This window comes from Trichoplusia ni, chromosome 15, assembly GCF_003590095.1.
Source record: "Trichoplusia ni isolate ovarian cell line Hi5 chromosome 15, tn1, whole genome shotgun sequence".
NCBI classification, from domain to species: domain Eukaryota; kingdom Metazoa; phylum Arthropoda; class Insecta; order Lepidoptera; family Noctuidae; genus Trichoplusia; species Trichoplusia ni.
Window position 1 is genome coordinate 10,744,557 of NC_039492.1, and position 14,937 is coordinate 10,759,493.

At 35.9% G+C, this 14,937-nt stretch overlaps 2 protein-coding genes across 2 annotated transcripts; one reads left to right on the top strand and one right to left on the bottom strand.

Moving 5' to 3' along the window:
* The first annotated feature begins 7,335 nt into the window (after positions 1-7,335).
* Positions 7,336-11,747, top strand: LOC113501285 (dynactin subunit 4). The gene is made up of 8 exons (XM_026882390.1): positions 7,336-7,575; positions 8,206-8,479; positions 8,641-8,795; positions 9,074-9,236; positions 9,778-9,961; positions 10,136-10,340; positions 10,615-10,757; positions 11,037-11,747. Exons 1-8 carry the CDS (start codon positions 7,447-7,449, stop codon positions 11,248-11,250), a joined length of 1,467 nt encoding a protein of 488 aa, XP_026738191.1. The 5' UTR covers positions 7,336-7,446; the 3' UTR covers positions 11,251-11,747.
* Positions 11,748-12,845: 1,098 nt separating this feature from the next.
* On the bottom strand, positions 12,846-14,547 carry LOC113501306 (protoporphyrinogen oxidase-like). The gene has a single exon (XM_026882419.1). It carries the CDS (start codon positions 14,411-14,413, stop codon positions 12,974-12,976), a length of 1,440 nt encoding a protein of 479 aa, XP_026738220.1. The 5' UTR covers positions 14,414-14,547; the 3' UTR covers positions 12,846-12,973.
* Positions 14,548-14,937: the final 390 nt, after the last annotated feature.

Consider the following 14,937-nt stretch of genomic DNA (forward strand, 5'->3'; position numbering starts at 1 on the left):
GTTCAAGCTTCCAGTACATTCTAAATGTATAGGTATAATTACACTAAATTTAAAATCTGTTTCTGAGTTAATATCAATTCAATCGAATTGATATGCACATAAATAAAAAAAATAGACTGTTATTTTTTTTATCCAGCCATCCGCTTGTTTTAAATCTGACTGCATTATATATGAAACCAAGGAGATTTAAAATGTTGGAAGTTAGTTTCAATGTGCTGCATAAATACAAAAAGCATTTAGCTGTGCCTAAAAATGCAGAAAAATCTTCGACTTATTAAATTATGTTTCCATTTATTTTACGAATCAAAAACTTACCTGCGGTATAAAGTGGAAGGTAACATTGCCAGATACATTATGTACCTACCTATTTTTGGGGTCATCTAATAAACCTACTTTGAAATCAGATTACCAACTTGGTAATCACACTTTGTCAAAATCTTTGAAATCTCTATTTCAGAGATTTGCCACCTCAATACAAAAATGGTTTGTCTTTAAATATAAAAATGGAAAATTATTTGCTAAGGTTTCACAAAGCTCACGTACGCGTTAGAGATCGTTTTTGTAGAGCAAATTTTGATGCCATGTTAAATAAAGTGTCCGCAACTAGTTAAGCTTACTTCAATTTATTACTCTAAGTAAACTGACAAAGTAATAAGTTATATTAATTATATAACAACGGATAGGCATGGCGGTCACACGGTATTAAAAATGGCTGTCAATTAAATTCGCCAGTACCAGTGAGAAAAGAGAGCGGAAACTCAAATGTAACTAAAACTATGTGAATAATACTAATTACTTTTTATCACCAATGAATGCCCATAATTTTATGACATGTAAAACACCCGCATGAATAGTATAATTAACCGAAGTAATTTCTACTGTGCACTAAGTTAAAATTAATTAAAAACTCCTTTTGTGTTTTGTTTAGGAAAATCGTATATTATTGTTACGCCAATTTATTTAATTAATGTTCATTGTGTATGACGTAGCTTGCTATTTCGTGATGAGTGGCTCATTAAGCAATACTAATTACAATTTGTATATAACTTGACGTACAGTTTTATCAGGTTTCCATGATTTTCTTTAACCAACGAACCTCCTTTTTGGAAAAATATATCTATGAAAAAAAACACAAAAGCCGCCTTCACAAAATGATTTGTTACTCTAGAACAAGAACCAACTTAGTATTATCAAAAGTGTAAACTAGTCAAACAAGATGTCTGCTGAAACCAGTTCAAAACTCAAACTTAATCATGGATTACTGTAGTTACACTCGAGCCCTAAGCCCGAAGAAAAACTGTAATTCCATAAGATCTGACTTTAGCTTATGCTTTCTGATTAGCACTACCGGAAAATATGGTCTGAAGGTGTTGACGAAGTAAATTGCTAAGAAGGCAGTATAATACTGCTTCTACTACCTACGCAGATATATAATACCAGTGTTTATTCTTGCCGACATGATAAACATCAGTAAGAGAAACAGTTTTATGAAGATCTTGCTTAGGTTGACATCTATTTAGTAAATGACAATAACAACAGCTGATCCAAAATTACTTTAACTAAAAAAAAAGATCGACTTCCAAACAAAAAAAGCTCACACAGCGAATATCAATACTAACTGCCTCGAGAGAGGAACTGGATAGTTTCAGACTTTTCTCGTACTCAATTTACCTAACTGGTATGCAACGTCTCCCACGTTTATTCGATACGCACATTAGCCAACTTTTTTATCAACTTCATCCAGATTATAATACTCAAATTGAAACCCTCTCCTTTTTTGAAGTCCACAAGTATAATTCTTATAATTTAGCAATAGGTGTGTGTCGTCAACATTCGTATTTAAATAATGTACCTAGCATTTTCCTTAATTTGTGACGTGAAATACTTTGCAGATCTACTTTTAGTGCCAAGTTTTGAAATCACGCGTTAGTACAAAACGAAACGTATATGACCTAATACAATTATTATCATAACAGCAAAACACCCGACTGCAAAATTTAATGAACTGAAAAGAGAAAACAAGTATGAAAATTATAAAATTAAAAACAATAAAATTCCCTCACTAATGAACTATTTTTATACTAATGAAGCTTATAAAACGCTTCATTAATATAAAAATAGTGGTTATTTAATGTATTTTACAGTATTAGTTATTTCATTATTAAACTAAGTTAAGAAATTATGTAGCCTTGGTCTCTACCCAAATACTGGGCCCTAATTCTGCTATTTACAATGATCGATGAATGAATGGCAATTGGATTAAATTTGAAATTATAAATATTCTCTTAAGCATTTTGCCAATACAATAATTGGAAGTTAATTGACCTTGAGTGTACCGTCCCGAACTGAATTTACAATTATTGTGTATAAAAATTATAATTTTAAGCCAAATTTCATTCATTCAACGGCCGTTGTAAATAGCAGAATTGGGGCCCAGATGCATACAACAAGGTGTATGTCAAAATGGATCCCGCTGGTTGGACTTACCACAGAAATGAACATACATACATAGTCCTAAACATATAATACAAACGCTCGAGAAACATTACCCTTCCTCTGAAGCAGTCGGGTGAGAAGGCTTTGAGACTATGACCTTGTATTCCTTTCTTTTAATGTGCGGGGTTTTTTCAAGATTGACTCACGTTGAAAAGTTGCGTAGCGTTTCAAAATCATTTGAAGTGAAGGTCAAAGGATTCCTTAGGTTGAGTTGTAATAAGCATCTTGGTTAAACTTGGTTTATCATTATAGGTATCATGTTCATGATTCATAAGTGGGTAGGTATTAAATCGTATTTTGTCATCGATTAAGAAATTTATCAAAAGCTTAAATAAGCTTCCCCTTACAAGTTGCGGAAAGCAGGAAAATCCTGCCTGTCTTACCCAGGTAATAAACAGCAGGATCTGACGACAAACACCTGTCGAGATGTCGAAACCTAATAAAAGTAATTTATAATTTTCTCGCGTTTCTTCGCGATATATTATTACATTAGTGTAACTTACCATATATTTTGCTCACGTAGATAATTCGGCGTTTGGCCTTGCCTATTTCGCATAAAGAAATTACGAGTAGGTAGATGTCAAAAGGAAAGGCAATTTACGAAAAACATAATTTCTACATTTCTTTTTTTTATTGTCATTATTTCAGTTTAGTTTAATGTATTTCTCAACCCGATACAAAAATACTTATTTTATTTGTTTAATTTATTATTTTTGTTTCATAGGTACTAACATTGTTACGTTGCCGCTTAGTAGACGGTGATCTCAGGAACCCCTGAACCGATTTTGTATACTCAAAAATACTGCTCAACGAATAGGACATGTCATACTTAGTTAATGCCTATTTTGATTTAAACCTATTGATGTGTTAATCTTTAAACCGAAATTTTTGGTGTTTTTGTACATATATTTAACCTAAGCTTGTTAATTAGAATTTCCTGATGTTACAATCGGATAACCCACGCTGATAATTAATTATCACCTCTTACCGATAAAACTGCTAATGAAGAAACATCTCATTAGCAGTTGGTTTCATCACAATCAAAACGTAAATTTTTGTTTTGAAAAATAAACAACATTAATTAGAAAGTTAAAACTTCCTTTATCTTTTCTCAGTTAACGGCTAGGATTATTGACAGAACAATCGTGACGAAATCACGAGTTTTTAGGTTTTTAGCAAACAAACTCGCATCGTAATTATTTCCGTCATGTTAGATAAAGTATTGTTGATTGTTGCTCAACTAACGCACTTCGATAAAACACTCGCATTCACTCGTTTAATGAGAAAGTAAAGTGACATTTGTTTATTTAAGATGTACGATTGTAAAGGTGCCTAACGTAAGATAGGATCACACGTGTTGTGTTGCAAACTCAGACCTGGGATTGTTACTGCTGATGTATTATGTCATCTCACATGTGTAAACAAGCAACGGAAAGTTGTGGAAAAGTTGAATGGATATATTTCTTCATTGGAACATTTTATACAAGTATTGACTTCCTTTATTTTTTTATAGCAGAACAATACTCAATACGCTTGCTGGAGTCATGGCATGTAGGTATTGCATTTTTCCAATGCAATCTTTTCCGGGTCACAACCTAGTCATTTAGCGGATCAAAATTTTGGATGAGACGTTTATTCTTGTAAGAATCATGGCACACTGCCGCTACTGAAAAGCCAAAGCCGGAGGCCTAGTGTACGGTCCCTACACAGACTCATAAGATATCAATACATATAACAAGTCAATGGAAAGAACCGATACACGGTAAGATGTAAATAAAAAGTAGGTAAAGAAAAGACCTGAGAAAGGCCCAGGATCAGTCTTTACGTTATAACCAGGATAAACCCAGAAACTATTTCAATAGAATCAACATAATATACCACGACGTCTTCACAATTTACCCGCCTATAAATAAACGTTTGCATTATGAAACATTATAAATACCATTTGTAGGTAAGCTCAATATTTCATATATCCACGTAATACGGCAATATTTTATTACTTTATTGATTTTGTGTTTTTGATTTACGTGCGTAATTAGCATAGTGAACGGATCCAACGAGGCAGGGGTCATATCGAACACAATTTTCGGATCTATGTAAAACCAATATTATATCACAACTCTTTTATCTTTGTCAAAGCTGTTGATAGTAGATATCTAATTAAAACTAAATATTTGTTATTCAAAGAAGCGATAAAAATACTATATTTTTCTAACTTATTCTCCCTTAAAAAAAGGCTTGTTTTGCTGTCGAAACTACATTGAAAAGGTTGTTCGATGTGACCTTATTTGGGAGAGGAATTCGTTCGGCAGAAAACCACAATATACTGTCTTAATAAAACTTGGTTATCACACGCTTTAAAAACCTTTTAATTTAACAATATTTTGCAGATATCCTAAGAGCCAAATTAGACTGTTTCACCGAACCATACCCATGTACCGTTAGATCTTTGGTTTCTTATCCAAAGCCCACCATCAGATTATCGCTTACTCGCTTATATTTATCGTTGCAGTTATGTCACTTGTCATGCGTGTTCGTAACACAAAACAAATATGGAGAAGGGAAAAGTTACTGATGGCCCTTGGCATGCGTTATCAACCGCGAGACCGTTGATAGAGGAAGGTTTTTAAAGAAAGAACAGCAGACATCATGGAAACTATAATAAGGTTTTAATCATGTAAGTAAATCTATTCAATATGTGACAGCACGGATATCCGAGTAGTATAGGCCAACGCCAAATCAAGTGTCGTAGATTCGGTTCCCGCGTAGGACAAGAGTCTAGTTTTCTTGTAGGTACCTACTTGGGACTTGATCATTTATGAACAACGTGATACAAGAACAAAATTACTTAGAACCATAAACGTTAAAAAAAATGATTAAAAACTACAACATTATGTCTGGCTAGAACTGAATCGGAAAAAGGGCTTTAATCATAAACAACGGTGTTCGTAGTAATTAATACATGACATAAGTGTTCCATCGATCAGTTTCGCAATATATTACGCCATTAGAAAGCAGGTCCGAAGCTGGACGGGGTTCCTACTGGCATACCTTAAAAGACCTAAACAGTTTGTACAGAGACGGATCCGAATCGGCCCTTAATTTAATAATAATAAACTTTATCATTCGTTCTTTGCTCACAAGGTCCATGGGATTATTATTTCCAAGAACGCCTGCTACAGAACATGTGAATGGTACTGTTCTGAAAGGACCCACCTAAACGATCTTATTTCTTATCCCGGTCGCTTGCCAGAGGAATATAGTCGCCCGCACACGTGACACGCCTCGGATATAGTTAGTAGTTACTCTGCGTAATGTTTACTTTAGTATGGGACGTTTAATTTAATTTTAACGAAGGTGTTGCAGGGATTCCTTTAATCAATATAATAGAAAGCTCATTATAGAAATATACTTAAAACATATGTAGAACATAATAACATTAGAATTAATTAACGAGGAACATCGATTAAGAGTTTACAAAATTTTATAAGTCTCGAAATTGGCAACTTAATTGATATTAATATCATCGTAAGCGATGGAGCGGTCTAAAGAGCAAGTAACCAATTAAACAATCAGGAAATCAATCACGCAATCATAACTAGTTTTCGTTAACTAACTAAATTTTTAACCACCTTTCCTTGTATCTCCGTCAACAAACTCAACTCAACTCAAGCTATCCGAAGATGAGTCCTTAGACCAGTGTAAGTTGGGCCACGACAATCGGTAGTCTACCTTCCACATCCAGAGCGAGTCAGCCACCTATGAGGATCATTGGTTCTTCGATAATAGCAAAGACTAGCTGTTGCCCGCGACTTCGTCCCCGTGGGTAGAAGATATAAGTTATGATTTATACCTGCCCTGTTTTTTTCACTTTTGCCATGATTGTATCTTCGCTCCTATTAGTCGCAGCGTGATGGTTTATAGCCTAAAGCCTTCCTCGATGAATGGTCTATGCAACACAAAGAAGAATTTTTCAATTTGGACCAGTAGTTCCTGAGATTAGCGCGTTCCAACAAACAAACAAACTCTTCAGCTTTATATATTAGTATAGAAGTATAGATAATATTTAAGAATAATTAAGGAATTTTATAGCCTAATTAATTGTCGCCCTGAATCCGTCCCAGTGTCGTCGGTTAACATTCGCACCACGGCCTTGCGTGTGAAGAATCCACGCATTCATTTTGTTCGGAAATCATTTGACATATCTAGGTTGCACGTGGACTGTGATTTATTGATTTGTGATTTCAGCCTGAATATACATACCACTTTGAAGGAATTGAGGATACATGCTTGCACTAAATTAGTAAGTATGTCGTAAACCGGAAAAAGACGATATATCTTCTATGGTAGAGTGCACCCACGATATTCATTCATCAATTAGACTTGATTTAAGGTAATTAAAATGGACTGCACAGAAAGCTGAGTGGTTGAGGTCACCACGCCAGATCCACTGTTTACCCCGCCGTGGACAAGCGTTTATGTGATCCACGGCTTGCTCTGAGACTGAGTATCTTTTTTAATGTGACTTGAACGTTTTTTGAGGCGACATAAGGATAAAATTCCTTAGGGTGGGAGTCGTTTTGTTTTCAAGAAACAAAGTAGGATTCTTCTCCTCTAATGAGTCCCACTAATAGGTGTAGTTGAATTTTCTATTTATCGTACACCTAAGTCATTTTTATCCTTGTTAGCTTTTTTCAAAAAGTGTAAATTAATTAAATAAATTGAACAAACACCAATTTTTTGAATGAGATATAAATATCCGTGTTTATTATGTTCTTCTACTTGTATTAACATTTAGCTACAAGGCATCGGATTTCTGAACTGGTTGAAATGACGTCACCTCTCTGTCAACTGTCAATAAACGCGAATGTCACTGAATTGCACTGTTCTGTAGTCTTATTTGTATTTGCATGAAGAATTCTGTTTTCTGAAATCAAATAAGGAAAAAACATGGCTTATTTAACTCAGCCGGATTATGTGAAGTATATATGTTCTTGTGGACAGTTGAAACCTATCACGAGTCTTTATTTTTGCAGACATTGCTTAAAAATACGTTGCGGTTTCTGCATTTGTCATGAGGTAACCCACTTTTTATTAGTTTTTACTGTATAAATACGTAATAAAATTGCAAATTTTTAATTTGAATTATTTTTGAAGTTATCTGGGTTATCGTTACTGAGCATGACATAAGTATTATGCTGTGAGAATTCTCATTAAAATTTCTCTGTAAATTCAACTTGACACACCTATTCATTTTTCTAGAGCAGTATTATTTTGTAATGAGTATAGCGAGAACGGAATTGCACCTATGCTTTTGTCTTGTGATGACATATTTGCTATTTTATTATTTCTCATGTATGAAATGTAGTCTGGTGCCTTATACATGATCTTGGGACATAAGATGATTCAATGTCATTGTTATGTTTCTGGGTTTTGAAGTAAACCTACTAACATAATAAACAACTCAGTTTTCACATGTTTTAGAACAATGCCACTGAGTAACAAATACCTTTCTAGACAAAATACATTATACTACTCATACAAAATTGTATACATTGATATTATACCTCCAAATTTAAATGTATCCACAATTTTATAAAAACATATTTTTATGGAAATTGAAATTGATTAATATATTTTATATATTAAAGCTGTTCTTAAGGCTGTCACATTTTTCAGAATTGAAAATGACCCTCTTAAATATTCCAGGTGGACTCCCACTACTGTGCTAACTGTCTGGAGAACATGCCATCCTCCGAGGCTCGCCTTAAGAAAAACCGCTGCAGCAGCTGCTTTGATTGCCCCAGCTGCTTCCACACTCTGTCCACAAGGGCCACCACACAGCAGCGGCAGGTGCTGCAGGACCCCGCCGCTGGTGGGGACACCAAGGTTGAGAGCAAGCAACCCAAGAAGATGTATTACTTGTCCTGCTTTAACTGTAGATGGACTTCCAGGGATGTTGGTATTCCAGATCAGCCTGTTGGTTAGTACACAATTACTGTACTGAGATTGTTGAATAATCATTTGGTCTTAACACTCTTGTTCACCTCTGGCTGAAACAAATGCTATTTCTTTGTTGTAATAAGTCATAGAGAATCTAGGTACATCTGCAGTTTTCAATCAAAATCTCTTTCTGTTTATTAGCATCAGGAGGTTGGCCAGAAAGGACCAACCCCCATGCTGCCCGGGTGAACCAGCTCATAGACTACTACAAAGCAATAGCACAACAGGAGAAACAAGAGAAAATTGAGAGGGAGAGGAAGAAGTTCAATATTAGAGGGAAATACATCACTCTAACTGTGAGTACCATATCTTAGGTAAATATTATTCTGTTTATGTTTGATAAACATTTACATTCCTGATTTGATGTAATATCATATTAATACTACTTTCTTTCATTCTTCATTACTATTCCAGTTTAGTCACATAACATAAAATACCTAAAATCTTACTTAATTTAAATAAATTATTTTAAATTTTTCATGCACTAACAAAAGTAATAAACACTTAACTACGCCATATATCTTAACATTTTATATTATTATAGTGCAGCATTTTACATTTTATATTGTTATAGGATAAGACTGGTCTAACCGGCGCCATGGCACGCAACATCGCGGGTCTGCCGTCGAGCGAGAGCTCGTCCTCCGCCATCGCGAACTTCGTGCCGAGCGTGGCGACCGCCGAGGTAGACGAACTGCCGGAAGATATATTCACCAAGGAGGTCAACTTGAATCAGAGTTAGTATTAAAATTGATGAAAGAAGATTTTAGGGCTAATAATGCTTGTTAGCTCGTTGAGATGTCATTGCGCCGCGATACTGTTTGTTTTGGTGTCGCGTCGGTAAGAACATTATGTGCTTCGTCAATATATATGATAAATGTATTTATTAGTTTTAGGTTTAGTTAGCTGCTTTAAAAAGTCACTTGGATTCGTAAAAGAAAAACCCCGAATAATCTATACAGATATTATTTACTGACTAACAAACAGTCTTTATTTCTTATATTAAATAGCGTAAGCATGTTCATGTTTATAAGATGCAAAAATTAAGCAATATTGATTCATAAATTTAATATGCATGAAGCTGATGTTTATAAAACTGGGTTCTAGGTAGAGATTATTTGGAACCAGTTTTCTGGACTCATTTGATTACTGTATGTGCTCAGCAACCAAAATATCTTGTTATTCTCTTCTAACCAATCACCGGCTTAAAGACCCTGAATTTCCGCTTGGACTTTATGACTCCAGCAATAAAGTCGTATTTTCAATACTGCCCGTTAGTAACAAGCATGCCGCAGCGGCTGGCCTCCCCCGACTGGCAGCCGGTGTCGGTGTCCCGCCTGCACCCGCTCGCCAAGCTGCTCAGCGTCAAGCGCAGTCAGCGCTGCCGCGCCTGCGACCACAACCTCACCAAGCCCGAGTACAACCCCGGATCCATCAAGTTTAAGATTGAACTGCTTGCTTAGTAAGTATTTCTTAGACTAGTTAGTCTTAACAATAGAATACTTAATGAGTATTACATCTTTTTGTAAATAAAACAAACTTTATGCCTTTAAACTTCGTGGGTGACACTGCAAATCACAAACACGAAACCCAATCTTCAAAATCAATACTAAAAAATACGTTTTCTATCATTTAGCTACCACGTACCCGAAGTGAAGATAATCTCCCACGAGCCGGTCAAGCCTGGTGAGAAAACAGCTCTATTCCTGAAGCTGACGAACCCGACGGGACACGAGATGCAGCTGCGACTGCTGCAGCCCGAGGACATCCCGCCGCCGGAGGAGAAGGAGGAACCCAAGAGCATCGACAAGTCACTGGAGAGGTCACTGGTCTTGGAAAAGGTGAAAATCGATCTTAGAGCCTTAGAAGATTTAAAGTCAAATGTTCTATATCTCTGTTACTTTGTTGCTATATAAATGTGAATGTTGTAGGAGGTGGCGTATTGAATTTTTCAATGTGAAAACTGTATAAATATTTAAACTGTTTAAATTAATGTAACAGGCAGCTCTCGACACATAAGAGACTGCTCATGTGTTTTTCGGCCTTTCTATTGATAAAAAAAATAGTGAAAGCATTTCCCTAATAGGATCATCAATTATATTCCTTTAATTTTAGGACACGACGGCGTTTAAGGCGATAGAGCGCCAGCCGAACATCTCAGCCACGAGTCGTGTGACGTCACCCGGCGTCACGCTGACGCTGGCGCAGCGCGACGACGCTGCAGAGTACGATGATGATGCCCAGCATGATACCAACGAGTAAGTATACATTTTTTTTACAAACTTTACAGTATACTTTTGCAACTTTAGGTTATTTCATTTCAAATTATTTGGCAAAACTAAATTGGAATTGCTTAACCCGTTCAGTAGCGCACAGTCGTTTTGTGTCTTCGATTAAAAACATATTTTCAATCCAAGCTGTTCATGACAGAAGTATATGGCAAAATTTAAGACAATTTTTTTGTCTTATCAACAAGTTTCTATCACCATTTCGTGGTGCCTAAGAATCTTCGCAGTATTAAATAATCTCTCTTTCAGCATAATCTTATGGCGCAAGTCTAACAAGCTGGGCGTGAGGCTGGAGCTGGACACGAGCGCGGAGGCCGTGGGCGGCAGCCCGGCCAGAGCCCTGGTCGCGCTGCAGTACTCGTACCGCAACACGGTCCCGCCCGCGCCCAGCGCCGCCGCCTGCCGCGACCACACGCTCTACACCACCCTGCTGCTCGACCTGGGCACCGTCAGCTCCAACTAGTCGCTACTCACGGTGCTATAGCCTAGCTCATCAACTCCTATTAATCAATGTACTCATTTCACACGCAAATCAATGCAATGTTACTGAAGTTTCGCATTTGACTAATTAATAAGGAAAACAGTTGTTAATAATATGCCGGGGGTGTAATTCTTTATTTCAGATGAATAAAGGACGTTCATTTCCTGACAGGTAAACCGAGAGATTACTGAAAGTAAATGAAGTTAAATAAGACCAACACAAAACTTTTTGTTATCAAATATTGTTGTTGCTTTTGAATACACGAGAACAATACCGCGACGTTAAAACTAGACTTCCTTATCAGCCAACTGCGTAACCTTCTATACCAACACTTGTCTAGTCTAAGAAAAAGAAACATAGTGTTATGAGTAAGTGATGAAGCATAATATAATCAATAAATTTAACTTAATTACTGAAGTTATAATGAGATTACTGTTGTTGGTTGTGTTGATAAGTTTTATCAATTTTATAACATGAAATAGGTACTTAAATATTTTAAAAATATGATAAAACATAGTTAACTACCTAAAGAAAGAATTATTTTAACTTATTTCGAAATTGAATTGAAACTGTAAAAAGATTTGTTTGTTTGTCTTTTTACGGCCAGGTAAACAAAAGCATTATAATATGTCAAGCAGGACCAAGGGATTCATAGATACTCGAGAACTGGAGGTGACTACCAATCAAAACAAATTAAAATTCAACAGATTTAAATACGGTTTTGTTTCGAATACTTATTGAGTGGTCGTTACTAATAGTATTGTTAACAGCACTGATGTAGCTAGTACTGTTTTTATATCAAATACTAAAATTAATATTAAGGCTGACCATACACAGACTATTTATAGCAGTCCAACTGATCCATGGAGTAGTTTGTGAATAGGCGGCCTTAGGTACAAGAGCAAGAATGAACAGAATCATACTTATGTGCCTAAACTTAACTTGATATTATATTAAATTCCAGTTTGCGCGGGAGATTTTAGTTACATAAGTATTTATTTTTATAGTCTATTTAAACAATAAAGGTATAATTTAGGTTAAGTTCTCATTACTAAATATTGTGCGTATAATCGATAGCTTGTTAATTTTGCACATTTTATACATAACTGCCAGTATTGGAGCTTGGTTGCATATGTGTAGCTTAATAAAGTATTTTAAACATGGACCCGATTTTTATTCTTCTTGCTTCTCTATGTTCAGGAGGAGCTCGTGGCTGTGCTATAACCGCATAAGTGATTCGATCACAGTTTAAGCTATGCTGGACGCGGTTGGTCCGTAGATGGGTGACCATCTTTTTCATAGCGAGTTCCTCCGTGTTTCGGAAGGCACGTTAAATTGTGCGTCCCGGCTGTTTTTCCTACATCTTTGACAGTCGTTACAGGTAGTCAGAAGCTTGAAAAAGTCTGACAGTCAGTCTAACCAAGGGGTGCCGTGTTGCTCAGGTAACTGGGTTGAGGAGGTCAGATAGGCAGTCGCTCCTTGTACTGCTGAAACCGGTTGGACTGGTAGCCGACCCTAACATAGTTGGGAAAAGGCTAGGCCCATGATGATGATGCTTCTCTATGTTCAGAAGAAAATTGCATTTTAAACCAAACCTTTATTAACAAAAATATACAAAATAAATGCTCAGTAATAAAAAACATGCACACCCCTAAAAAGACAAGCAATTAGACCCAAAAGTTGTAGAAACATTTCTTCATGAATGTCATGTTGGTTTGTCATGAAATACACAAGGACTATCCTCCACTTGAGTTTTGGCAGAAAAAATAACGTCATTTATGCCTACACCATCATAACTGCAGCCAACCAGAGATATAGGCAAGTTATTGACTTGGATGTACTCACGGATCCTGTCTACCCTCTCATAATGACCTATTACATACTGTGGTATACATTTCTTCAAAATGTTAACATTTGAAGCAGTTGGACTTTCCTTTATCTTCAGTATCTTGCGTATCTCTGCCAGAGCTATTTCCATCAACATGTTTTCAGGAGGATTGGCACCAAACTTCTCTTCAAACCATTTCCCCCCAAGCATCACAGTTAGAACAGTTCCGTTTTGATCAGGTATGCAACAGGAATCAAAGACAACTCCAAGAATAGGACAGTTTTCAATTGGGGGCACTAGAAATCCAAAGGCGGGCTTAATAAGGTTTTCCGTTGTGTCAAAGTATAAGTTAACTATGGCTACAGTTACAAAAGGAATTTCATATAAACTTTCTGCTAATACTGGATGTTGTTTTTCAACTAACTTTGCAAGAGAATAAGCTGGTATTGATGCATAAACATGGTTAGCTGTCAGAGTTATACCATTATTGTTTTTCAATGCCACTGAGCTGGAGTCAACAAACTCAATTTCTTCCACTTGAGAGTTTAGTTTGACAGTCACATTGTTTTCAACTAAATAATTATGTAAAGTATCAGGAAATGTTTCCAAACCACCCTTTATAGTGTAAACATTCCATTTCTCTTCCTGTGCTCTTTTTGCTAACTCACTTAATTCTAAATCACCTGCTGATTTAGAATTAAACATCGACTTCATTAATCCTTTCACAACTCCTCCATGATTTTGCTCCCATTCAAATAATGTTTTCATTAGAAATTTTACAGATATTTGTTTGGCGTCTCCAGCACAAATACCACATATCATTGGAGATATAGCATAATCTGCTATTTCTTTACCAAATCTTCTTTCAACAAAATTGTAAATTGAGTCATCCTCCATTTCTTTATAAGGTGACTTAATATCATTGAACAGAGCATAAATAAGGGGTTTAGAGAACGGTTGATTCTTCTGGAAGACACTTATTAAACTCGAAGGTAAGATATGTAGATTATTTCGTACATAAATCATTCTGTTCTTGGCCGCCGGATGGTCTGGTTTGATGGGTGCTATGTGCTCACTGAGACCGAGATCTTGGATCATATTTAACGTGTTCAGTCCAGTGGTTCCTTTAGGTCGAATAGTTCTTGGACCTTGCTCGAACAAATAGTCCTTGGTTCGGATAGTTTTGATCCAGCCGCCGCAGTAGTTAGTCGCTTCTAACAGGAATAATTTCAGATTGCTGTTGTTGTTAATATTATTTTTGAGTAAATAATAACCCGTAGATAGGCCTCCTAGCCCACCGCCCAGTATTGCAGTCATGATTCAGTGAAAATATCGTATTATTTTACTGTTAATAATGTCCTCTCCCTACTGACCTGAACTGAACTGTTTGTTTTGACATCTGCTTGTATGTCAAACATGACGTAAGTTGGATGACAATAACAAAACAGCTGAGAACACGGAACAGGATTTTTTTCACTTATTTACCAACCATTACCAGATAGTATTTTACATACCTATCAGAGAAATCTAAGTTTTTATTTTAATGAAGTTTTTTATCACTACAAATGTATTTTTTTTTTAATTGATTTTTTTATAAAAATAAAAAAGTCAAAGATAAACACGTTGGTAAAACGTATGGAAATTAGCCCTCACTTGTCGGTCAAAAGTGTACCGATATGTAATGTTACCACGAAACAGAAAACCAGTTTTTTTCTGTTCCGTGAATGTCCCGTGTGACATCACTTATCACATTTCTACATCATGTACCATATTCATAAGTTATAGATGTATTGAAATATTTATCTTTTAAAAAGTCGACCATTAATATTTTTTTTTTTTTT

Bases quoted from the DNA above. Each gene is read 5' to 3' on its own strand.
- LOC113501285 (XM_026882390.1), top strand. From the start codon at position 7,447: ATGGCTTATTTAACTCAGCCGGATTATGTGAAGTATATATGTTCTTGT. The intron at 10,341-10,614 runs GTGAAAATCGAT...CTTTAATTTTAG, and splicing joins GGTCACTGGTCTTGGAAAAG to GACACGACGGCGTTTAAGGC. The intron at 10,758-11,036 runs GTAAGTATACAT...TCTCTCTTTCAG, and splicing joins GCCCAGCATGATACCAACGA to CATAATCTTATGGCGCAAGT.
- LOC113501306 (XM_026882419.1), bottom strand. From the start codon at position 14,413: ATGACTGCAATACTGGGCGGTGGGCTAGGAGGCCTATCTACGGGTTAT.